We start from the raw sequence: 25,081 nt of genomic DNA on the forward strand, positions 1-25,081 counted from the left end.
GTGGACCAGATGTTTGCGGCAGCGGTCTAGGTGGTGGGAACTGGAAGGTGTTTCCATACAGTTTACGCCCCATGGCAGACAGTTTGAAAACTTGAGAGTCATTGGAGCGGCCATAGGCCCCAATATCAACCGCAATAAATTTGTATTCCGCGTCAGCGATGGCCATGAGGACAATTGAAAAATATTTCTTGTAATTGAAATATTCCGATCCCGATCCAGCTGGCTTTACAATGCGGATATGTTTCCCGTCCATAGCGCCCAAGCAGTTTGGAAACTGACATATCTGTTGAAACTTGTCAGCAATTTCAATCCACCTCTCTGTTGTGGGCTCTGGTAAAAACTCTTCAGCTAAGGAGTCCCACAGTGCACGGCATGTGTACTTCACAATTCCAGATATGGTGGAAATCCCGAGTCTGTACTGGAAATGCAGTGACGAAAGGGATTCTCCAGTTGCAAGAAATCTGTGGGGAATTGAAAAACAATAAATTAGTTTTAAATCACAGCATTACATACCAAAACTGACCTATAACACTTGGAGATACAAACTACCACCAACAAGATTGCAGTGAAAGTGTGCTCTGATGCGAGCATATCCAATAAATGTGGCTTACCTTAAAGTCACCATCAGACGCTCTGCGGGTGAAACAGAGAAGCGGCAATAGGTGTCCGCTTTTCTTATGAGGTGTGCAATGCGCTCCACCAAGTAATCAAAATTCTCCATTTTCATCCTAACATATCCAAAAAATTTATCCGGGTTTCGTCGAAGGTCCATGCATAGTGTAGAATAGACCCCACGCGTCATTCTCTTGGCTGTGATGGGGTGGATCCACAAACGTCGTCTACGATGCCTGATGCGCTGCTCTCTCGCTCTCTCCTTCTCCAGAACAATCACCCTCAAACGATTTGCCTCCGCTGTAAAATCCGCCAAATTCTTCAAAATATTTCCAATGACAACATCCATCTTCGCCAGTAACTTGCTCTTCTCTCCAACCTGCACTTTCTCCTCTACAACCTGTCAAAGAAGGGCTGTAGGAACATGCTATATATAGTTTTCCAGTAGCCAATCCCGTTCGGAAGGCCACAAGGGTCAATTTTAAAAACTGGATCCGGCGTAATCCGTCGAAAAACGGATAGAAAAACGGATGAACCGGATGAGACGGATCCGGTTTTGTCTGTCCAGAAAAAGACGGATCCGCCAGAAAACCGGATCCGTCACATCCGGTTTTACGAAACATTTGCCGGATCCGGCGTTCCGGCACGACGCCGGATCGCGCCTGACGCCGAAAACCTGATGTGTGAAAGTAGCCTAAGGAGAGGTAGATCTTCAAACTGATTCATCTACAGATCAATACATAATTGAGCCTAGTTTACGTCTTGACTGTTCTTTATTATTATTACTTTAAAGGCATTAGGATATGGTTATTGCAGTTTACGCTTTAGGATTTATTGTTATAATATAGTTTACAAGTGATTAACAGTGTACGGCAGGCTCCATGCTCACTGCCCTATATTAACCCCATTCTGACATGGTGATTTTCTATTTCTGAACATTTTGTTTCCTTCCCCATCTTTCAATAGTCAAAATTTATTAATTATACATAGCTATATGAAGATTTTTTTTTAGTGACGCCATTCATTTTACCACGTGATGTACTAAAAAGAAACAGGGAAAAAAATCCAAGTGCGGTAAAGTTGAGCAATAAAAATGCAGTACCGCAATTATTGTTGTGTTTTGTTTTTTTGCTCATTGTGTAGTAAAAAATGATCTAGTAATACAATCCTGCACATCAGTACAATTATGGGGATACCAAACATGTATAGTGCTTTATTATTATTATTATTATTATTATTATTATTATAATACTGGTTAAAAAATTGTAACATGATTTTTGCTTAAGCCACCTTTAACGACAGTGGGAGTGGACTCACTGCGCCATTGGCCGGGCTTACCCTGGAGGGGCACGATTAAGTGGCTACCTGGTCTTCACTTGATCCTCTGATGGTGAGGATAGGTTTAGGCTGTTATGGTAATCAACAGGTGCCACTCCAGGGAAGTGCACAGGTCTGCAGCAGCTGAACTATGGGTCAAGGCAGGAATACGAGGTACATAGAGCCAAGACAGAAACGTGGTCACACAGTAAGGGGTCGAGGCAAGCTGCACAAGATCAGAGTACGAAACTGGGGTCAGGAGCAGAAAGATCTGACTGAGCGATAAAACTAGCCGGGTTGGTAACAGGAGAGACTAATCAGGAAAACACCTCTACAGGAAACTAGAGGTGGACTTCAAATTAGGACCTAAGCTCAGGCAAGGAGTGGAGGGAGGAGTTGCATAATATATCCCCTGCTAGCAGGGGATAGGCCATGGATACAGAACACAGCAGGGTTAAATTCCTGCAGGATCTGGCACCATGAAGATCCAGCACTGCTGGGAGTGCTGCAGGAGGCAACACAGTGAGACGACCTGACACGAGGAGAAGTAAAGCAATGACTGCAGTAAGTAGGATGGCGCTGAGAAGGCATGTGAGTTACTGGCGTGACCGCCATTTTTGAGACCTGTAACCTTTTATCGTTGCTGTTAATGAAGCTGTGTGATGGCTGTTTTTTTGTTTGTTTTTTTTGATTGGTGAGCTGACACTTTAATTGACACAATTTTGGTGCAGATATAAGTTTTTGATAATTTCTAATTGCATTTTATTTGTGGTGTTGCAAAGTCCAAATAAATGGCAATTCCAGCATTTAAATTTATTTCTATTTACCGATTGAGTTAATTAATTTCAGATTTTTATACATCAGACTTTTACGGATGAGCGATACCACATTGGTTTATTTATCATAGATTGTAAGCTTGCGAATAGGGCTCTCACTCCTCTTGGTATCTGTTGAATTATGTGATTATTGTTACGCTGTAATGTCTTTTGTCTGTACAAGTTCCCTTTAAAATGTAAAGTGCTGAGGAATATGTTGGTGGTATAGAAATAAAATTATTATTATTATTATTATTTATTTTTACCTTATTTTTTAGGCCTTTTAGGGGATTTGAACCTGCAATTGTCCAATAGCACAGTATTTCAGTATATAATAAAAACAAGGTCTCCTATGAAGTCCAGCTTCACAATGGTCTTCACAGAAGTACCATAATGGTGGTTCTTTAGCAAACCCCAAGGTACCATAAAGAGATTGACAGTGTGATTTACGAGGTTAGCAGCAGGCAGAGCTTCCCTACACCCACTGCTGTTAGAGGCAGATGCAGGCTAAATAACACAGCCAGTGTCAGCACCCAATGATGCTAGCTCAGCACATGAATGAGCCCTTACGGTTTCTGTCTTCCAGCATTTGCCTATCCATTTCTTTGAGGCTTTTTGTACTAGCTTAATGTATCTATATACTAAAATATATTAATTGATGCATAATAGATGGGTATGGACAATTGTGATATGTGTTAGTTTATGTGAGGCATAGTAAATATCCATGATGGCATGATCTCCTCCAATGTAACTTTGGGGACATTTACTTAAGACTAGAATTCATATGGCTGTCTGAGAGGCCTAATCTCAAGTTTGAAAGTTATCCCCAATCTATGGGATTGGGAATAACTTCACTATCACTAGGTGTCTGACCACCATGGCCCCCAATGATCCAAAGAACCGGGATTCTAAAAAGTCCCTGCTGAATGGAGCGGAGGTCGAATATGCGCACTGCTGCTTCATTAATTATTAATGTGATCACCGGAAATTGTGGAGTGCATTGTTCTGCTGATCTTCAACACTCTCATTAGAATGAATGGGACAGCAGTACCCATGATCGACCTCCACTCCATTCAGAAAGTTTGATGTGAGCCTCAGTGGTCAAACCAATAGCAATTGGGAAGTTATCCCCTATCCTACGGATAGGACATATGTTTCAAACTGGAAGATACCCCTTATAAATTCAAGCAGTTGGATGTAAACACAATGAAGGCAATGCATACATCCAATAATGTGTAGAGGCCCCTGCTGGCTACTGCAAATCAGCTCCTATTTGGCAGCTACACAATTAATGTAGTTTTGCATTGCAGCTACATTTAATGTGTTAATATCTAGCTGTTGCCAGAGATTAGAACATGAGATCAGTGGGGGTGCCAGGCGCCGGACTCCTACCAGTTTGCTATTGATGACCTATCCTATCAATGCCTTGTGAACAGACAACCTCTTCCTTTATTGCATAAGTCTGGCACAGGAACTACCATAACTGTCCTCACAAGGATGCTTTTACACATGCTTACCACTGGGCGGACATTTATAGCCTGTTTACACATTTAATACATTGGTCAGTGCACATAGGCTGCCTTGTTCATGGCAGCACAAGTCCTGCTTAGTCAGACCAACCTATAAATCTGACCGAGATTGGAAAGCCATGCTTGGACTGGCTGGCAGTCAGCTCAACCCGAGCCTGACAGCTTTATATATTTCTATGCAGCTGTCACACTTGGGCCGGGAGACGCACCGGCCAGTCTGAGCTTTGGGTTCTGATCTCAGTCCGATTTATACGGCCGTCTGACTGCACCCTTACACAGGACAATGCTGAAAATGATGATCTTTTGATCAGTTCAAAAGTACATTCCACCTGATGAAGCATTTTCCTCATTCATTGTGTGATCGGCATCCTATTTAGAATGTACAATTATCGGGAAATACAAAGGAGAAGGCAGTGGCACAGTTATGTACGTTGGGTAAAGCTAGGGTCTCATACAGGGGACAAGTTGTAGGCTGAGTCTGAATTCCTCCTGTCTCACATTGTGCACCACAACTTAGAAACATTCAGGTTGGTGATGATCCAAGTAGTCAGCAGACCGAGAGTCACTACACAGGTGGCTGAGCGGCATATGATCCTCTAATAGAATGGCCATGCTTCTATAGCCATGAAATAATAGAACGATACATCAGTCCACCCACAGTCTGATAAATGGCATTAACAATAAATTAAGTGATCTTGGAAACAAAATAAATAAATGAGCAGAAAAGTAAAGGACGCTCACAGTGATGAGATGAAGTGTGAGAGTTCACGCTGGCACAAATCAGCTCTCTGGAGGCTCATGCTGTCAAGGCAAACTTTTTTGGCGACAGATTTATGAGAAAGCCCAACATGAGAAGCTCAGCACTGAAATCCATTAAATGTCCAAAGAATTAAACATTGTCTAGTTAGCTTTAATGTCAAATGTAACATTTATTTTCTTTCCTTATATTTGATGAGTTCTGCGCAGAGCGACACAGAATGTGTAAGAAATCTAACAAATGCTATCTCTTATCGGGAGCCTCCACTTCATCAAGGCACGATGGTTGGAGACAGGAATGAATTACCAGCAGTCTACTTAAGCAGTTGGGATAATGTATCAACCGATGGGTTAAAGTTGCTTCTACATCATCTGTGTCTATGAAGGAAAGTCCTGTCTAAAGAATCAGATCCTACATTCTCATCTTAAAGGCGTGTTCCCATAATTAAACTATTTTCCACTAAGCACAGTAAATGCATATGTATTGCTAATATTCAGACTATGCGTAGCAAAGTTTCTTTCTTGCACCTTTCAGTCATTTTTCATTTCCATCTGCACTTCTCTGCACCCAGCTTCACATAGCTGAAAGGGTGGTCCTATTCTTATTTGCTAAAACTACATTTCCCGGCAGAACTAGCTTCTCCTTAGTGCTGCAGATCCCTTCCCAATCTTCAGTGTGCTCCTGACATGCCCAACCTCTCTGAGCTAATCAAAGTGTAGAATTCACCTTGCAGTGGCAGGTAAGAGTTTGTGCACCCCTGGTCAAAATTACTGCCATTGTGAACAGTTAAACAAGTAGAAGATTACATGATATCTAAAGGACTAAAGTTATAGCTGACACATTTCCTTTGTATTTTAAAAATTACAAAAAGGAAAATGGACTGATGCAAAAGTTTGAGCACTCTGCATGGTTAGTACCAAGTAGCACCCACTTTTGAATATATTGCAGCTTGTAAATGTTTTTTGTAGCCAGCCAAGAGTCTTTCAATTCTTGTTTGAGGGATTTTCATCCATTCTTCCTTGGAAAATTCTTCCAGTTCTGTGAGGTTCCTGGGTAGTCGTCTTGCAGCACTGCTATTTTGAGGTCTAGCCACAGATTTTCAATGATGTTCAGATAAGGGGACTGTGAGGGCCATTGTAAAACCTTCAGCTTGTGCATTTTGAGGTAGTCTATTGTGGATTTTGATGTGTGTTTGAGATCATTATCCATTTGTAGAAGCCAAATGGTGTTATGTTTGCATCAAGAATTTGTTGAAATTTAATTGAATCCATTCTTCCCTCTACCCATGGAATGTTCCCCATGCCATTGGCTGCAATACAACCCCAAAGCATGATTGATCCATCCCCATGCTTAATGGTTGGCGAGATATTCTTTCCTGAAATTCTGTGCCCTTTTTTTCCTCCACACATACCTTCTATCATTCTGGCCAAAGAGTCCTATTTTAACATCATGGGTCCACAGCTGAGCTGTGTTTGTTGCCTGCTGCTGACAGATCAGTGATGTTAAAATGCAAATGCTACTTTGTGAATTCATATGGCAGAGGATTATCTTCTGCCAAACGTATCAACAAAGCAGAATTTGGCATTTCACCTCCGCAGCAGTATCTCATTCATCTCAGCCTCTATATACAGCCACATCCTGCAGAACATCACTCCTGTCAAATACTATATACACATTAACACCCTGCAGTATATCACTCCTCTCATCCCCTCTATATGCATCTCCATAGTGCAGAAGATCACTCCTTTCTGCCTCTCTATATACATCCCTATCCTAAAGAAAATCATTCCTCTCAGCCCCACAATAGCAGTACATCACTTCTCTCTCTCTCAGCCCCTGTATATACAACTCCAATTCTTTAGTTTATTACTCCTCTAAATCCTCTATATACAACCCAATCCAGCACCACACTTCAGTCCTCTGTAAACAGTCCCATCCAGCAGTACATCATTCCTCTCAGCCAATCTGTATACAGCCCCTTCCTGCAGTTTATCTTTCAAATCAGCCCCTCTATAAACAGCTCCACCCAGAAGTTTATAATTCTTTTAGCCCCTCTATGTACAACCCCTTCCTGCAGTGCATTGCTCTCATTAGTTACTGGCAAACAGCCGCTTCCTGTTATGAGTTCTGCAATGTAATGAAGGAGACTTCACCGCTTTCTATGACATCTTCCCTAACAAAAGGAGCTCAGTCCCAGACACATACCAGGGAACAGCTATGCTGGTAGCAAGCAAACAGGAAGGGACTGCACTTGCTCATGATTGACCAGGAGCATTGGAACCAAAGACCAATGGCAACTAGAGGGTAAACAAAGCCTAGATGGAGTTAAAATGGAGTTATATTACTACAAATTAATATATATATGTGTACATATTATAAGACCATGTTGTGGTTTTAGAATACATTTTTAATATGTAACTATCATTTCTGATCAACTTGCAACAGCATGTCGGTGTCTGACTCTAGATCCTCTCCCCCTCTTCCTTTGCCCACTAGAACGTTTCAAGTATTAATTGCCATCGCCAATCTCATTAATGGGAAAGCCTATATTCACTGAAGACAGATTTTATCTATGAATTGAGAAAATTGAGTCTAAAAGGTCATCCAGAAGGCAAAAGAATCAGATTTTGCTGATAAAATATAATACAAAAAGTTTCTTATTTTGCGTACTAATGATTTTTGAAAAATTATTAAAATGACTGTCAATCTTTAAATCTGTCACAATATTACAAAATACAAACTGTATATGTTATTAAATAGATCTCTTAGACCCAATGGGCCTACTGTACTTAATATGAAAAGCGACGTCAGAATTCCTATATATAAATTGCAATGAATATTTTAGGAATCCTGCTACGAAGCGAGAGCTAATACTTGAATTAATACAGTCCGTGTATTAGTTAACTATTAATAGAATATTGACTTCAGTGGGAATTAGAATGCAAATAGCAATTTAGAAGTCGATTCACCTTTCAGGGATTTTCCCAGTAACAGTCCAAAGCTTTCCTGACCTCATGCATAAAAATGAATGAATTAATGAATGTATGAATGAATTATGCCATGCTGTTATATGACAGGGCTCTGCTCACTATTGCTAGGATTCCCCTATTTTGTGCAGTCGCACATAACAGTGGTAAAAGTCTCACATAAGTATGTCACAGAATAAGAGGCAATGGCAACTGGTTTGCTTATCAAGTACAGTACAGTGAAATAAGCCATTGATAACCATTAATACACGTATTCCCATCCGGGTACATAATATATTGTACGGGAGAAATAAAGCACTGATGAAGATAAAATGAGAGAGAATGGGCGCAATACAGAATTTCAGTAGAGTGCAGGATAGCACAGTGTGTGAATGTGTGTGTGTGCATGATAGTGTGTCTGTGTGTCTATGTGAAAGTGCATTAGTGTGTGCTTGTGTATGAGCTTCCTGCCTATAGACGTCGCCGTGGCAACACGTCTTTATGGGCGTCTTGAACTCCTCTCCAGCTCTGATGCGTCGAGCGGAGGAGGAGTCAGATGTCACATGACGCAGAGCCGCGTGGACATCAGGCGGGTCACGTGAACGGAAGCGCCGCTACTATACCGCTGTCACCAATGATACACGCGCCCTATAAATACTTGTACCTAGGAGACATTATCTGCATACGCCCTCTTGGAAGAAGCATCACGCGAAACGCGCGTCGGGGGTGCCACGACTTATTAGAGGTATGATACCTGGCATTCAGCTGCCTTTTTCTATTTACTCTTTTCAACCTGCCCTGTATATCAACACCCTTACTATATCACTTGAATTGTATTGAGGATACATAGATATTGGGGCAATTACTTGCTTTAGGCAATCAGGCTGGATGCTTCTGAATATGGTCCATACATGGATCTATAAGAACCTTTTTACTCTTGCTACCAGACATAATATATGTTTACTTTTGCACTATGCACTTTATTTGTAGGTCTTTTTTGGCTGCTTAATACATTTATATGTGGATAGAAGATATTTTTTATCTATATTTAATATAATATATGCTTTATTGTGAGCAGTATAAAAACTGTCTATTGACTGAGTTATCTATTGCGTGTTTTTTATATGCAAGCCTTTTAGGCTATTTGATATATTCATCTATGAACTTTGCCCACTTTGTGAGGCTGATACATATGGTCTGTAATTTCTTTATCAGTGCATTTTTTCTGGTTGCTTCATTCCTCTAAAAGCCATTTTTTCTTTGCTTTGTTTGTCCTCATTTTTTCATTTTAATAGGTTTACTGTACTGTATTAATTTCATCAAATAAAATTTGTAATTTTATGGCGATATGATTTCTTGATTCCTCCATATGATGTTTTGTGTATGAGTGTGTCTGTGTGAAAGTGCATGAATGTGTGCGTGTGTGTTTGTTACTCACTATTTTAAGCTGGACTATATGGATGATTGGTTTAGAGGTTCCTACTACTTACCTCTCATTGGGGATTTCATTGCAGCCTCCACCATTCCAAGCAATAGTTGTAAACTTTTTGGATCTTGCGCCAACCCAGATGCAAATGCAGCCAGGGCATCCGCATGGCGACCAAGATACTGAAGGGCAACACCCTGTCTGAAGTATGCCTAGAAAGAAAGAAACAGAGCGTTAGCAAACTAAAGCATGTAGAAGGTGTAGAATGGAAGTATTTTACAATTAGTAAATGACGGATAATAATTAAGGTGTCCGCCTCCAGTAAACGTACAGGCCCGAAAATTATGCACGTCAGAGAGCACAGTGGCTCTATCAGCACCGTTATAATCTATGGCCCCATCGGTGCGTACGTCTGGATCTTGTTTTGTGGGGTTCAGACGTAGGCCCTGACGGGGCCACTGAACTGGTGCCAAAACACAATGTGAAAGCACCCTTAGAAAGCCAAATCTGTAAGAGTCAGTGCATAGAGGCATTACCCGGAGGCTAAATCGATGTGGCTTACTAATTACAACAGACATCATACTCATAAATATCTAATATCAGAATTTTACCAAACAGAATGTCACCAAACATATGGCTGGATCCGGACTTTATGTATTCCATTTCCAACATCCTGATTGGAACTCTACGTATTTTTTAGCCGTTGTAAGAGTCAAATAATTAAATGTTTGGTAATCTGTGTTTGACCTTGACTTGGATGGCCTGATACATAACATTAAAGCGGTTGTGCAGTACAAATCTATTGTCACCCCTTTCCAGCATTATATATGAGAACAAATGGAGTAGTGCACTTGAATCTGACATTTATCAGCTCCACCTTCAATCAATAATAGTCCATATAAATTCAGTATGAGCCCGGGTCAGTTACTATACTTCAATCTTATCAGTGACCTTACTGACACCTTCACAGACCATCTCTGCTATTAAAAGGACGGTGGCAGATTCATTTGACACTGTTGCCCTTTCATGGAATGGTATTGAGTGACATCATAAAAGTCTCCCTGTCCTTAATTACTCTGTCCTCTAAGATTTATTTAATATGGTCTATACTGCTGAAGAAACTATTGTGCTCATTCCTGCCATCCCAAAGTGATGCATTCATCCCGACGTCTGTCTGCCAGCCAGCTCTGATCTAATATTTATTCACCGTACATTGCTTAGTATGAAAAACTTGAACAAATCAATACAATGAACCAAAAGAGTAATAACTGCTATGATCCCCGGGTAGCGCTTTATTTCTTCATCATAGTCGTAACTTTGCAATCAATGTTAATCAAGCATCTACAGACTTTGCAGCTTTTGTTTTGCGCGCAATACAGAATAGAGTAAAATTCATAGCTAAAGATAAGTAGGAACATTTCTGTATACAGTGTAGAAGTGGTTATCAATGCCGGCCCTAAGGGGACCCCAAAGCGCCAGTCTGCCAATCAGTGTCACTGTGTCTGATCCAATTGTACTCAGACAGGTAAGCCGAGACTAATAAGATACGCGGCCGGTGTGGAGAGAGCCAGCATATATTGCTTTACAATAGAAACAGCAGGTTTTAAATTGCATGAGCAATAAGATAAGCGAGCATAATGTATATGTCATGAGAATAGCTGAGCCTGGACCTACTGTGCCTACACCGTACACAATGCCAGTGAAGACAATACCATTTGCATTATTATATTTCCAATCTCTACTGTATTTCAATCCTGAAAATGTTCTAGTGGTAAATAATTAGCCAACAATGCAAACAATAGAATATATAACAATACAATATATACTTATTTGCTGAGAAAACTGAGCCCCTGTCACATGAAATAAGGCCTTGATGCAAAAATCAGGTATCTGCATCCTACTGTAAATATACTGCTGGACAGTCCCTGGTTATGGCCGCTGTACAGATGACGGAGCTGTGCTGGGCAGTCCCTGGTCATAGCCGCTGTACAGAAGATGGAGCTGTGCTGGGCAGTCCCTGGTCATAGCCGCTGTACAGGTGACGGAGCTGTGCTGGGCAGTCCCTGGTCATAGCCGCTGTACAGAAGATGGAGCTGTGCTGGGCAGTCCCTGGTCATAGCCGCTGTACAGAAGATGGAGCTGTGCTGGGCAGTCCCTGGTCATAGCCGCTGTACAGAAGATGGAGCTGTGGTGGGCAGTCCCTGGTCATAGCCGCTGTACAGATGACAGAGCTGTGCTGGGCAGTCCCTGGTCACAGCCGCTGTACAGAAGATGGAGCTGTGCTGGGCAGTCCCTGGTCATAGCTGCTGTACAGAAGATGAAGCTGTGCTGGGCAGTCCCTGGTCATAGCCGCTGTACAGATGACAGAGCTGTGCTGGGCAGTCCCTGGTCATAGCCGCTGTACAGAAGATGGAACTGTGCTGGGCAGTCCCTGGTCATAGCCGCTGTACAGATGACGGAGCTGTGCTGGGCAGTCCCTGGTCATAGCCGCTGTACAGAAGATGGAGCTGTGCTGGGCAGTCCCTGGTCATAGCCGCTGTACAGAAGATGGAGCTGTGGTGGGCAGTCCCTGGTCATAGCCGCTGTACAGATGACAGAGCTGTGCTGGGCAGTCCCTGGTCATAGCCGCTGTACAGAAGATGGAGCTGTGGTGGGCAGTCCCTGGTCATAGCCGCTGTACAGATGACGGAGCTATGCTGGGCAGTCCCTGGTCATAGCCGCTGTACAGATGACAGAGCTGTGCTGGGCAGTCCCTGGTCATAGCCGTTGTACAGATGACAGAGCTGTGCTGGGCAGTCCCTGGTCATAGCCGCTGTACAGAAGATGGAGCTGTGGTGGGCAGTCCCTGGTCATAGCCGCTGTACAGATGACGGAGCTGTGCTGGGCAGTCCCTGATCATAGCCGCTGTACAGATGACAGAGCTGTGCTGGGCAGTCCCTGGTCATAGCCGCTGTACAGAAGATGGAGCTGTGCTGGGCAGTCCCTGGTCATAGCCGCTGTACAGATGACGGAGCTGTGCTGGGCAGTCCCTGGTCATAGCCGCTGTACAGATGATGGAGCTGTGCTGGGCAGTCCCTGGCCATAGCTGCTGAACAGATGATGGAGCTGAGCTGGGCAGTCCCTGGTCATAGCCGCTGTACAGATGACGGAGCTGTGCTGTGCAGTCCCTGGTCATAGCCGCTGTACAGAAGATGGAGCTGTGCTGGGTAGTCCCTGGTCATAGCCGCTGTACAGATGACGGAGCTGTGCTGGGCAGTCCCTGGTCATAGCTGCTGTACAGATGACGGAGCTGTGCTGGGCAGTCCCTGGTTATGGCCGCTGTACAGATGACGGAGCTGTGCTGGGCACTCCCTGGTCATAGCCGCTGTACAGATGATGGAGCTGTGCTGGGCAGTCCCTGGTCATAGCCGCTGTACAGATGACAGAGCTGTGCTGGGCAGCCCCTGGTCATGGGCCCGCAGTACAGAAGATGGAGCTGTGCTGGGCAGTGCCTGGTCATAGCCGCAGTACAGATGACGGAGCTGTGCTGGGCAGTCCCTGGTCATAGCTGCTGTACAGATGACGGAGCTGTGCTGGGCAGTCCCTGGTCATAGCCGCTGTACAGAAGATGGAGCTGTGCTGGGCAGTCCCTGGTCATAGCCGCTGTACAGATGACAGAGCTGTGCTGGGCAATCCCTGGTCATAGCCGCTGTACAGAAGATGGAGCTGTGCTGGGTAGTCCCTGGTCATAGCCGCTGTACAGATGACGGAGCTGTGCTGGGCAGTCCCTGGTCATAGCTGCTGTACAGAAGATGGAGCTGTGCTGTGCAGTCCCTGGTCATGGCCACTGTACAGATGACGGAGCTGTGCTGGGCACTCCCTGGTCATAGCCGCTGTACAGATGATGGAGCTGTGCTGGGCAGTCCCTGGTCATAGCCGCTGTACAGATGACAGAGCTGTGCTGTGCGGTCCCTGGTCATAGCCGCTGTACAGAAGATGGAGCTGTGCTGGGCAGTGCCTGGTCATAGCCACAGTACAGATGACGGAGCTGTGCTGGGCAGTCCCTGGTCATAGCTGCTGTACAGATGACGGAGCTGTGCTGGGCAGTCCATGGTCATAGCCGCTGTACAGAAGATGGAGCTGTGCTGGGCAGTCCCTGGTCATAGCCGCTGTACAGATGACAGAGCTGTGCTGGGCAGTCCCTGGTCACAGCCGCTGTACAGAAGATGGAGCTGTGCTGGGCAGTCCCTGGTCATAGCCGCTGTACAGATGACAGAGCTGTGCTGGGCAGTCCCTGGTCACAGCCGCTGTACAGAAGATGGAGCTGTGCTGGGCAGTCCCTGGTCATAGCCGCTGTATGGATGACGGAGCTGTGCAGTCCCTGCTCATAGCCGCTGTACAGAAGATGGAGCTGTGCAGTCCCTTGTCATGGGCCGCTGTACAGATGACGGAGCTGTGCTGTGCAGGCCCTGGTCATAGCCGCTGTACAGATGATGGAGCTGTGCTGGGCAGTCCCTGGTCATAGCCGCTGTACAGATGACGGAGCTGTGCTGGGCAGTCTCTGGTCATGGATCGCTGTACAGAAGATGGAGCTATGCTATACAGTCCCTTGTCATGGGCCGCTGTACAGATGACGGAGCTGTGCTCTGCAGTCCCTGGTCATAGCCACTGTACAGATGATGGAGCTGTGCTAGGCAGTCCCTGGTCATAGCCGCTGTACAGAAGATGGAGCTGTGCTGGGCAGTCCCTTGTCATGGGCCGCTGTGCAGATGACGGAGCTGTGTTGTGCAGTCCCTGGTCATAGGCGCTGTAGAGATGATGGAGCTGTGCTGGGCAGTCCCTGGTCATGGGCCGCTGTACAGTAGATGGAGCTGTGCTGGGCAGTCCCTGGTCATAGCCGCTGTACAGATGATGGAGCTGTGCTGGGCACTCCCTGGTCATAGCCGCTGTACAGAAGATGGAGCTGTGCTGTGCAGTCCCTTGTCATGGGCCGCTGTGCAGATGACGGAGCTGTGTTGTGCAGTCCCTGGTCATAGCCGCTGTACAGATGATGGAGCTGTGCTGGGCAGTCCCTGGTCATAGCCGCTGTACAGATGATGGAGCTGTGCTGGGCAGTCCCTGGTCATAGCCGCTGTACAGATGATGGACCTGTGCTGGGCAGTCCCTGGTCATAGCCGCTGTACAGATGACGGAGCTGTGCTGGTAAGTCCCTGGTCATAGCCGCTGTACAGATGACGGAGCTGTGCAGTCCCTGCTCATAGCCGCTGTACAGAAGATGGAGCTGTGCTGTGCAGTCCCTTGTCATGGGCTGCTGTACAGATGACGGAGCTGTTCTGGGCAGTCCCTGGTCATAGCTGCTGTACAGATGACGGAGCTGTGCTGGGCAGTCCCTGGTCATAGCCGCTGTACAGAAGATGGAGCTGTGCTGGGCAGTCCCTGGTCATAGCCACTGTACAGATGACAGAGCTGTGCTGGGCAGTCCCTGGTCACAGCCGCTGTACAGAAGATGGAGCTGTGCTGGGCAGTCCCTGGTCATAGCCGCTGTACAGATGACGGAGCTGTGCAGTCCCTGCTCATAGCCGCTGTACAGAAGATGGAGCTGTGCTGTGCAGTCCCTTGTCATGGGCCGCTGTACAGATGACGGAGCTGTGCTGTGCAGGCCCTGGTCATAGCCGCTGTACAGATGATGGAGCTGTGCTGGGCAGTCCCTGGTCATAGCCGCTGTACAGATGACGGAGCTGTGCTGGGCAGTCTCTGGTCATGGATCGCTGTACAGAAGATGGAGCTATGCTATACAGTCCCTTGTCATGGGCCGCTGTACAGATGATGGAGCTGTGCTCTGCAGTCCCTGGTCATAGCCACTGTACAGATGATGGAGCTGTGCTAGGAAGTCCCTGGTCATAGCCGCTGTACAGAAGATGGAGCTGTGCTGGGCAGTCCCTTGTCATGGGCCGCTGTGCAGATGACGGAGCTGTGTTGTGCAGTCCCTGGTCATAGCCGCTGTAGAGATGATGGAGCTGTGCTGGGCAGTCCCTGGTCATGGGCCGCTGTACAGTAGATGGAGCTGTGCTGGGCAGTCCCTGGTCATAGCCGCTGTACAGATGATGGAGCTGTGCTGGGCACTCCCTGGTCATAGCCGCTGTACAGAAGATGGAGCTGTGCTGTGCAGTCCCTTGTCATGGGCCGCTGTGCAGATGACGGAGCTGTGTTGTGCAGTCCCTGGTCATAGCCGCTGTACAGATGATGGAGCTGTGCTAGGCAGTCCCTGGTCATAGCCGCTGTACAGATGATGGAGCTGTGCTGGGCAGTCCCTGGTCATAGCCGCTGTACAGATGATGGACCTGTGCTGGGCAGACCCTGGTCATGGGCCCGCTGTGCAGAAGATGGACCTGTGCTGTGCACAACTGGCCAGCGCTACCGAAACAGCTAAGCGGCGGGGGTGGCGGGTGTCAAGCCCTCATGGAACAGATACTGATGACCTTTCCTAAGGATAGGCAATAAACAAAATAGTCCCACATGTCCCCTTTAATATAACAGGATGCATACATAAGGAAGGCTCATCTTTCTTGTGCTGATGGAACAGGATCCAGATAGATGTTGATTTTTGCACAACAACCGTCAATGGCAACAATGTAACTGGAAAGTGGACAGACGATTCACATGAAGCTCTTATCTGCACTTGTTACCTGTAAATTTTGTACCATTGGGTGAAATCCGCACAATGACTTGCTGTAAATTGTAAAGGCTGTGCATTTTCTGAACCATAGATTTTTTGACATCTCAACAACTTAGCAATAAATCATCTTATCAATATTCAGGAGGTGGTGTAACATATAACGAAGAAAGAATAAACTGAAAATGTCTTATTTTTTTCTCTGTAAGAAATGTCTTTTGCCAAGTTCCGACTGACACATGATATGGTATTTATTAGGCAAGAGACCTGGAGGCTGTAGTCGCTGCAGACATGACCTCAGTAAGTGCCATAACTCTGCTGACGCTCACAGACCGAGAGCGTTGCTCCAATGTTGTATTGATCCTTCATCTCGTTCAGCTCTACAAGAGATTACAGAGATCAACCTAACAATGTGAAAAATGTATCCCATCATAACTCATGAATAACCACATCTCAATACTCGGGGGGGAGGAAAACTAATAAATGCTCCATAGTAATCACAATAAAAGTCCCATGCTTTATCTCTGCCATGCAGAAGGAAATACATGACTACCGGTAATTCTATTCTGAGGGCAAGCAGCGTTGGGAAGGTATTTGCCACAGTTTACATGGAGGCCCAATACCTACATGGACTTTGTAGGCCCCTGTACTATCCTCATCTCCTCAGGGTACTTCAGTTTACTCCTATACCTCAAAACACAATTAGATCAAATGGCTTATTATATGTATGTCTTATAAAAGATAAGGAATTACATTGAAGGGGCATTTATACTGCAAGACAATGGTGAACGAGTGTTATTAACATCGCTCATTTCACGATTATCCTGCCATGTAAACAGGCTGCCGATCACCCAATGATCGAGAAACATATGCTAGTTCATCAGGTGAAATGATCTTTTGTGCAGCAGGACAGATCACAGTTCTCAGACATGCATCTTCCTGTGTAAACAGGACTATTGTACTGCTGTGAACAATGGCAGCCTGGGCGATCTATTACAGAACACTCAGTACACATCGTTTACTTTGGTCTGACTGTGTAAACAGCTGGTAAAAGTTTACTGATTGGCAGTTGTAACGTACTGTTGAACCTTTAGAGAACCGAGGAACACAGACCAATATGAGTCATTACATAATAAGGAACACCAGTGTAGGGCATATACTCAGGGTACAATGCTTAAAAAGTGTCTTAATAAACCTGAACAGCCTATTTGGCATTATCCACCAACCATTTTTAGGGTATATTCACACAAGGCACATAAGTGTCAGAAAGTTTTGACACTGTTTTACTGAGGTGCATGTGGTTGCCTCAAGCCAAGGTTCCGGAACCCGCCTCACAAAGCGCTATCTGAAATGCTCAAAAGAATAAACGGACCAATTTATATGTAACAATGACTTGCTGTATATACAGCTCTGGCAAAAATTAAGAGACCATTGCACAGGTTTATAAAAATCAGCTTCTCTACATGTCTGACAGCCATTCCATTCCAGTGTCAGTTGAATTCCAACCAGAGTGCACCTCATTCTACTTAATGTGCTTCTGATTAGGTGATCACCTGAACCAAATCTTATTTAACAAAGGAAAGTATAACAAAACCCTGCTGTGGTGTTCACAATCCTCTTACAACAGGACAAGCTGGATGGCAAAACAAGTGCTAGTAATACCCCAAAAGTAATAGGAATGAAAAAAATAACATTTAACCATGCCAAAGGAGTTGAAAAGAAAACTCTTGAGTGAGGAAAAGAAGGGCTCAATTCTGGCTTTACTAGCAGAGGGATACAGTGAGGGTCATGTTGCCTGCATCATTAAAATTTCTAAGACGGCAGTCCATTACAACAAGGTCAAGCAGCCGATATTGGGGACAAGAATGCTACAGACCAGCAGAGTGCGAAAACGACACCCAATGGACCGGGATGATCGTCATCTTATTCTAATGTCACTCAGCAACCGCAGGATGACATCAAGTGACCAACAAAAGGAATGGCAAATGGCAGCTAGGGTGAAGTGCACAGCAAGAACAGTTTGTAACAGGCTCCTAGAGGCAGCGCTCAAGTCATGTAAAGGTAGAAAAAAAGACTTTCACCAATGAGAAGCAAAGGAAAGCCAGGCTGAAGATTGCCAAAGACCATAAGGATTTGACCATAGAGGACTGGAGTAAGGTAATCTTCTCTGATGAGTCTAATTTTCAGCTTTGCCCAACACCTGGTCGTCTAATGGTTAGACGGAGACCTGGAGAGGCGTACAAGCCACAGTGTCTTGCACCCACTGTGAAATTTGGTGGAGGATCAGTGATGATCTGGGGATGCTTCAGCAAAGCTGTAATTGGGCAGGTTAATCTTTGCGAAGGACGTATGAATCAAGCCACATACAAGGTTATCCTGGAAAAACGGTTGATTCATTCTGCTCTGGCAATGTTCCCCAACTCTGAGGACTGTTTTTTTCAAGCAGGACAATGCGCCATGACACACAGCTAGGTCAATCAATGTGTGGATGAAGGATCACCACATCAAATCCCTGTCCTGGCCAGCCCAATCTCCAGACCTGAACACCATTGAAAACCTCTGGAATGTAATCAAGAGGAAGGTAGATAGTGACAAGCCATCAAACAAAGAGAACTTTCTCTTGCCCCCGATGAAGTCATCTTGGTGACGATATGCGTCGGGTGATGGGAGCGGAAGCTTCTACCTGTACACAAGCCATCAAACAAAGAAGAACTGCTTACATTTTTGTACCAGGAGTGGCATAAGGTCACCCAAAAGCAGTGTGAAAAACTGGTGGAAAGCATGCCAAGACGCATGAAAGCTGTGATTAAAAATCATGGTTATTCCACAAAATATTGATTTCTGAACTCTTCCTGAGTTAAAACATTAGCAGCTATTCTGCTAACACAGCAGCTATTCTGAACGATTCCAGCTTGCGTCCCTGAGTTCTACGTCGCCAACAAGGTCGCTCGTCGGCGTCAAACACAGTGATGCATGCTGGCCAGCAGAATGCTGACGTTGAAAAAATGGCCCAGGACATTCGAGCACGATCAGCGATATCCAGCGAGGGGGGCGGTCGCTGCTATGTGTCACATGTAGCGAGATCGCTGTTGCGTCACAAAATCGGTGACGCATCAGCGATCTCCCTATGTGAGACGGAGCCTTAAGTCCTACTGGTTTCTGGAGTCCAAAACTGGTCTAGAGACCCTTATTCTTTGAATATATGAGGCCCCAGAGATGTCTACACAGGGCACCATCAGTACTTGCCAGTCCCTGCTCCTCAGCTGCTGCCACTGCTCTCCTGTGTGTGGCTGCCCATGTATAGTTAGACAGTCAGATAAGCATTTTTCTGTCCATATGGTTGGGGCCGCACAGAATGGCAATGTGGGCTGCAGGTGGCCCCAGGGCAGCAGGTTGTGCATCCCTGCCTTAGGTTGAATTCACATGAGGCAGATCTTGTTGCAGAAATCTGTTGCAATATTATCCAAGTTATTGTGGTGTTCCTGTCGTGTACTTTGAAATGCGTTGAATAAATCCACAATTGAATGGCTACAGCTTTTGGACCTTGAATCATTCAGCAGCGCCGAATAAATCCACAATCTACCAATATTATCCAAGTGTGTCACAGGAATGTTCACTAGTAGAAATGACTGCAACAAACTACAAGATTGTAAAGTTACATAAGGCTAAGTCTACACGATAAGTCCGTGGGACATAAGAACGTAATGTCAAAGTTGCTCAAATTGTAACTAATGGTGAATGTGATGGTGCAGAAATGAAACAGGTTTGGATCACCGACCACACTCCCTATCATTAGATGCAATGAATAGGGTGATCTTATGTCGCATGGCCAGCATGTAGGCCTAGCTTAAGGGCTCGCTGATATGAGCGCACTCATCAGACGAGGGCTAACCGATGTTTTGTCGGATAGCACTCGAACCAATGTTATACTATGGGGCAGCGCAGATCTGATATGTTTTTGTCATGCCGATTCGGCATACTGCAACTGGCTCCGAAATTCAGGTAACGAGCACCCAAACATGTCTATGGGTGCATTGGAAACATTGGACTTTATTCGGATGTCAGAGGAGTGAAGTCCAACATCCGTGGACTCAGATAACGGAGAAGATGGAGAAATTAAATTTTCCATCTTCTCCACACCTGTAATATTATACTCTTGAGAGAGAATCGAATCACAGCAGACTGACACTTGGCTGAGACGCGGATCAAAGGTTATCCGAGCATCATTATCATAACTGCCCCGATTCTCTCGCATGAGAGAGTCAACGCTCGTGTGACCCCGGCCTCAGAGTGACTATTACGTGGCAGATGTCCATGTGCAGCTCCATCCACACAGGTCCTAATATATGAATATATCTATTGTAGTAACCAATCTTTTCCATGATAGAACGCCTCCATTTGTGGAGACCTGTAATACAGCTGCATCTCGCATCCCAGTAATATACACATTAGGCACAAACAGCTGCTACAGTATCTGTTATCATCATCATAGTCTGTTTTCCGTGAGGCGAGCACCCATAGGCTAGTGGAAACCCTGCAAACATGGCATTAGTTAAAATCAGAGGTGACAAGGCACATTTGTGAACATAAATATCTAATCTACTTTCCATTAGCAAACAGTGATTGGAGGGCAATTTCTAATTAATTGGATAGAAGACAGAATTTATTCCATTAACTGCCATTACTATTGTGCGGCTCCTAAGCCAGAATGGAACAAACGTGAGGAATCGGGCCAGTAAATTACATTTGCAGTGCTCTGAAATCTAAACAAAGACAAGAGAATTTGCCTTGGTTAAACAGATGGACACAAATTAAATACTGCAGCTAATGAAAAGTGATGCGCTCTTTGAACTTTGACACACACGGCGGCATTTGCCATATTGTATGTCCCTGACATCAAACCCACAGCATAATGTAGGCAAACCTGCTGCTGTCATCTGCCAGGAGATCTTTCCTGCCCTTACAGCAAGGTCCAAGTTGTACTGCAGGAATGATCTAAGCAGACATTCCAGCCAGGGAGAAAACAAGGTCCTAATGTCTGGAGACGTCAGTAGTAGAAGGAAATCCCGCACACCTGCCTGTGGACCAGCAAGCTACGTGCTCCACACTACTGCCGGTTATCCAGCTGCTGCAGACGTGTCAGTTATCATTCTCATTATTCTGGGAAATCTGATGATGACTGACACTTCTGGCGTTTCAGCAACTGAAGTCTGAATTGTAAGTCGTGTATAAGTCTATTAATGGGGTTTGCAGGCTTGTTTGTATAAGGAACATTATCACATGTGAACTAACAATCTAATGTAGTGTTCTAAGGGGCTTTCCAGGTTATTGGAAGGACCTGTTCAAACATCAGTTCTTTTAGGGCTCATACTCATGACAACCTGGCACTGCCGCCAGCACTCGGACTGGAGCGTGCGGCTACATGCATTTCTATGCCGCCACACGCTCCCGTCCCAGTGGCGGAGGCAGAGCCAGGTTGTCATGTGAGAGACTCGCACAAGAATGGTGCGAGTCTCTCGCAAGTGAGTATGAGCCCTTACACAAAAAACGGAGCAATTTTCAGCAATGTTTTCGAACCAATTTTCATCAGAATTTGGTCAGTGTGTCCATTTTTACCATTACTAATTGATCAGTGTCTCTGCTTTTACCATCAGTGTTTGGTCAGTGTGTCCGTTTTTACCATCATTATTTGGTTAGTGTGTCCGTTTTTACCATCAGTATAAGTAAACGAACATGTCTCTGATTTTTTTGATCAATAGTATAACGTGGCACAGCTGTGTCGGTGCACAAAAGAAGGTTCCCACACCAGTATAGAATAATCAAAAAATTTTTGGCACTCAACTCGTTGCAAAGATGAAGAATTTTTATTTGCAGTCACAAATATAGACGTTTCGGCTGTATCAACTAGCCTTCATCAGTAAACAAGACTGCTCCTATCTCTATAATTTTCTGGACATTATTAGATCTGTGACTTTGAAAAGCTCCAAAGGTTGCACCCACCAGAAGTTGGCATAAACATCCTATGGCTATGCCTGAAGGGATTTGTCCCAAAGGGGATTACTTGTGGGATTGTTAAATCCTGTGACTCATAGAAAACCCCAATTTTGCGCTGTAAGAACAGCAGCTGGCTGTAGTTTCAAATGTCTGTCATTGGTGGGTGGCAGCAGGACCTGTGTGAACACGGCATCCACCGCTGGTCCTGCTGCCACCCACCAATGACATTATATCAACTTATGCTCCGGCTCATTTTTTTTGGTTTTGCTGTAGTTTCTTGTACTTTGCACAAACAGGGGAGTGGTCCCACTTTTGAGCTCAGCATTTCATCTACACAGCTTCCGACAGATGGATATCTGAACAGTCGGGACCCTGTCCTGGTATGCCCTTATTCACTCTGAGGTTGGGTGACACAAGGTAAGGATAGGACCCTCATAATTGGGTGCACCTTGTCGTGGTGGAAATAATGTTAACTAAGTACCTATGTTATTTTATTACATGTTGTTAGGGACGGAGGAACGCATTAAATATTAAATGATAGAAAGTGCGTTCGCCGCCCGGGGTCCACCGTGCAGTAGGTGTTAAAACCGCTGCTAGACAATGGCAGACGCGCTATATGGTGGTATAGGACACGTGGGTTATACGTCACCCGATGTGCACTGGGTGTACTCTGTTGATTCACAGAGTCGCCTAAGGCATGAACATAAATGCCGACCCTGTTGACCTCACAGGACTCAGCGAAGTGCACGCATGGTATGTGGTCACAGGACTAAGCCCAAGACTCAGGACGATGTCCGTCTAGACCTACCGTGCGTGAGGCGTCGCTACCGCGGACGCCAACTAGTGCTGCTACAGCAGCGCGGTGACTGACCCAGCCACAAAGCGACAGTTCCCAAGAGGGGCACACTGTCGGACGCTAGCACTGTGGAGGATGTGCCGTGTGGCCAGTAACTTGCCACTGACTGGTGCTGACTCTATAACTGGATCCCTAAACACACTCGTAATATCAGAGGGAGGGGAATCTTAATGAGTCATTCGCAGTCCATACATCCATCACCATTCACACAGTAGCAATTAGAGTCTAGACTAGCGAATGGCCATGTGGGCCTTTTATAGCCATGCGCTTCCGGGACCTTCCAGATCTTGGAGATGGACCAATCAGATCAGGAGAAGGACCTGAGCACGTGACTCCCGATCCCCAATGGAACATCGTCTCGTGAGCATGCCCAGTAGCGCAACGAGAGGACAGCCTCTGGAGTGGCTTGCTGCAGGACAGCCTGTGCTGTTATTGCTGACCGAGAGGTGGCAGCAACCACCAGTCCTACAGAGCTGGTCTGAGCAGAGCGCTTGGGACGCCGAGATTGCTGTGCAGGCTCCTGAGCGGTCGGTGGAGAATGGAAGACAGGTGGATGCAAGGCTCTGGATTCCCGCTGTGCAGCTACAGGAACCCGACGCCTAACACATGTACTATTGATACTTGATTACTTACTATAGGGTACATGCTGATTTTGTTTTTATCTGTTAAATGGCCATAGTGTGAACGCGCTCTTGCATATTGCAGGTATTTCAACTTATGCTCCGGCTCATTTGTTTGGTTAAGAGATAAATGCCAGTTGGTGCTATTTTATGGAGAACTAATACTGTCATTTCAAGAGAACGTGCAGCAGAATGTCTGTGTCTGCATCTACCTCTTCCATAGAATTTTATAGGCACTAACCAGCATCTATTTCAATAATGGCAAAATCTGACTTCAAGGAATACAAATTTTACAGGTTTTACCCATGAACTGATAGTGAAATATCAATCCAAGAGGTGAAAGAAGCAGATATCTCTGATAAGAAATATTACAAAGTTGCTTATTCTTATGTGTACTATTGTTTTTGAAGTAAAAATTAAAACGGTTACTTTTTAAGTGCAATCTACTATATAATTGTCTAATTCTGTCTGTCTGTCTGTAATGGAAATCCCACCTCGCTGATTGGGCGCGACAGTTAGGCCGCGACCAATCAGCGACAGTTGCTTAGTCGTCGTGGCAACACGGCCGCATTGCTTATTGTACAGGCACATTACAGCCGTTAAAGGCATCACTGCTGTGTTGCTCATTACACAGGCACAGCCCTGTACATATTCTGGAGTACAATACATTAGGTAATTAAGTAACAGTAGAACAGTGACTGCAGCTCTGGGTGTAACTTGCGTACAATACATTAGGTGACAGCAGAAAAGTGAATGCAGCTCTGGGTGTAACTGGAGTACAATACATTAGGTAAGATCTGAACAGTGACTGCAGCTCTGGGTGTAACTGGAGTACAATACATTAGGTAAGATCTGAACAGTGACTGCAGCTCTGGCTGTAACAGGAGTATAATACATTAGGTAAGAGCAGAACGGTGACTGCAGCTCTGGGAGTAACTGGACTACAATACATTAGGTCAAAGCAGAACAGTGATTGCAGCTCTGGGAGTAACTGGAGTACAATACATTAGGTAACAGCAGAACAGTGACTGCAGCTCTGGGTGTAACTGGAGTACAATACATTAGATAACAGCAGAACAGTGACTGCAGCTCTGGGTGCAACTGGAGTACAATACATTAGGTAAGATCTGAACAGTGACTGCAGCTCTGGCTGTAACAGGAGTATAATACATTAGGTAAGAGCAGAACGGTGACTGCAGCTCTGGGTGTAACTGGAGTACAGTACATTAGATAACAGCACAACAGTGACTGTAGATCTGGGCGTAACTGGAGTACACTACATTAGGTAACAGCAGAACAGTGACCGCAGCTCTGGGTGTAACAGGAGTACATTAGGTAACAGCAGAACAGTGACTGCAGATCTGGGTGTAACTGGAGTACAATACATTAGGTAACAGCAGAACAGTGACTGCAGCTCTGGGTGTAACTGGACTACAATACATTAGGTAAAAGCAGAACAGTGACTGCAGCTCTGGGATTAACTGGAGTACAATACATTAGATAACAGCAGAAAAGTGACAGCAGCTCTGGGTGTAAC

General features: G+C 45.3%; 1 protein-coding gene across 2 annotated transcripts in view; it reads right to left on the reverse strand.

Moving 5' to 3' along the window:
• Positions 1–25,081, reverse strand: part of TTC28 (tetratricopeptide repeat domain 28) — a 616,338-nt gene that overhangs the window by 406,355 nt on the left and 184,902 nt on the right. For both annotated transcript variants that reach the window (XM_073582693.1, XM_073582692.1), the window contains exon 2: positions 9,487–9,634. In XM_073582693.1, coding sequence (XP_073438794.1) covers positions 9,487–9,634 — 148 coding nt within the window. The remainder of the gene's footprint in view (positions 1–9,486; positions 9,635–25,081) is intronic.

Source organism: Dendrobates tinctorius, unplaced genomic scaffold (genome assembly GCF_039654945.1).
Source record: "Dendrobates tinctorius isolate UK_male_01 unplaced genomic scaffold, ASM3965494v1 ptg000073l, whole genome shotgun sequence".
Classification (NCBI taxonomy): Eukaryota; Metazoa; Chordata; class Amphibia; order Anura; family Dendrobatidae; genus Dendrobates; species Dendrobates tinctorius.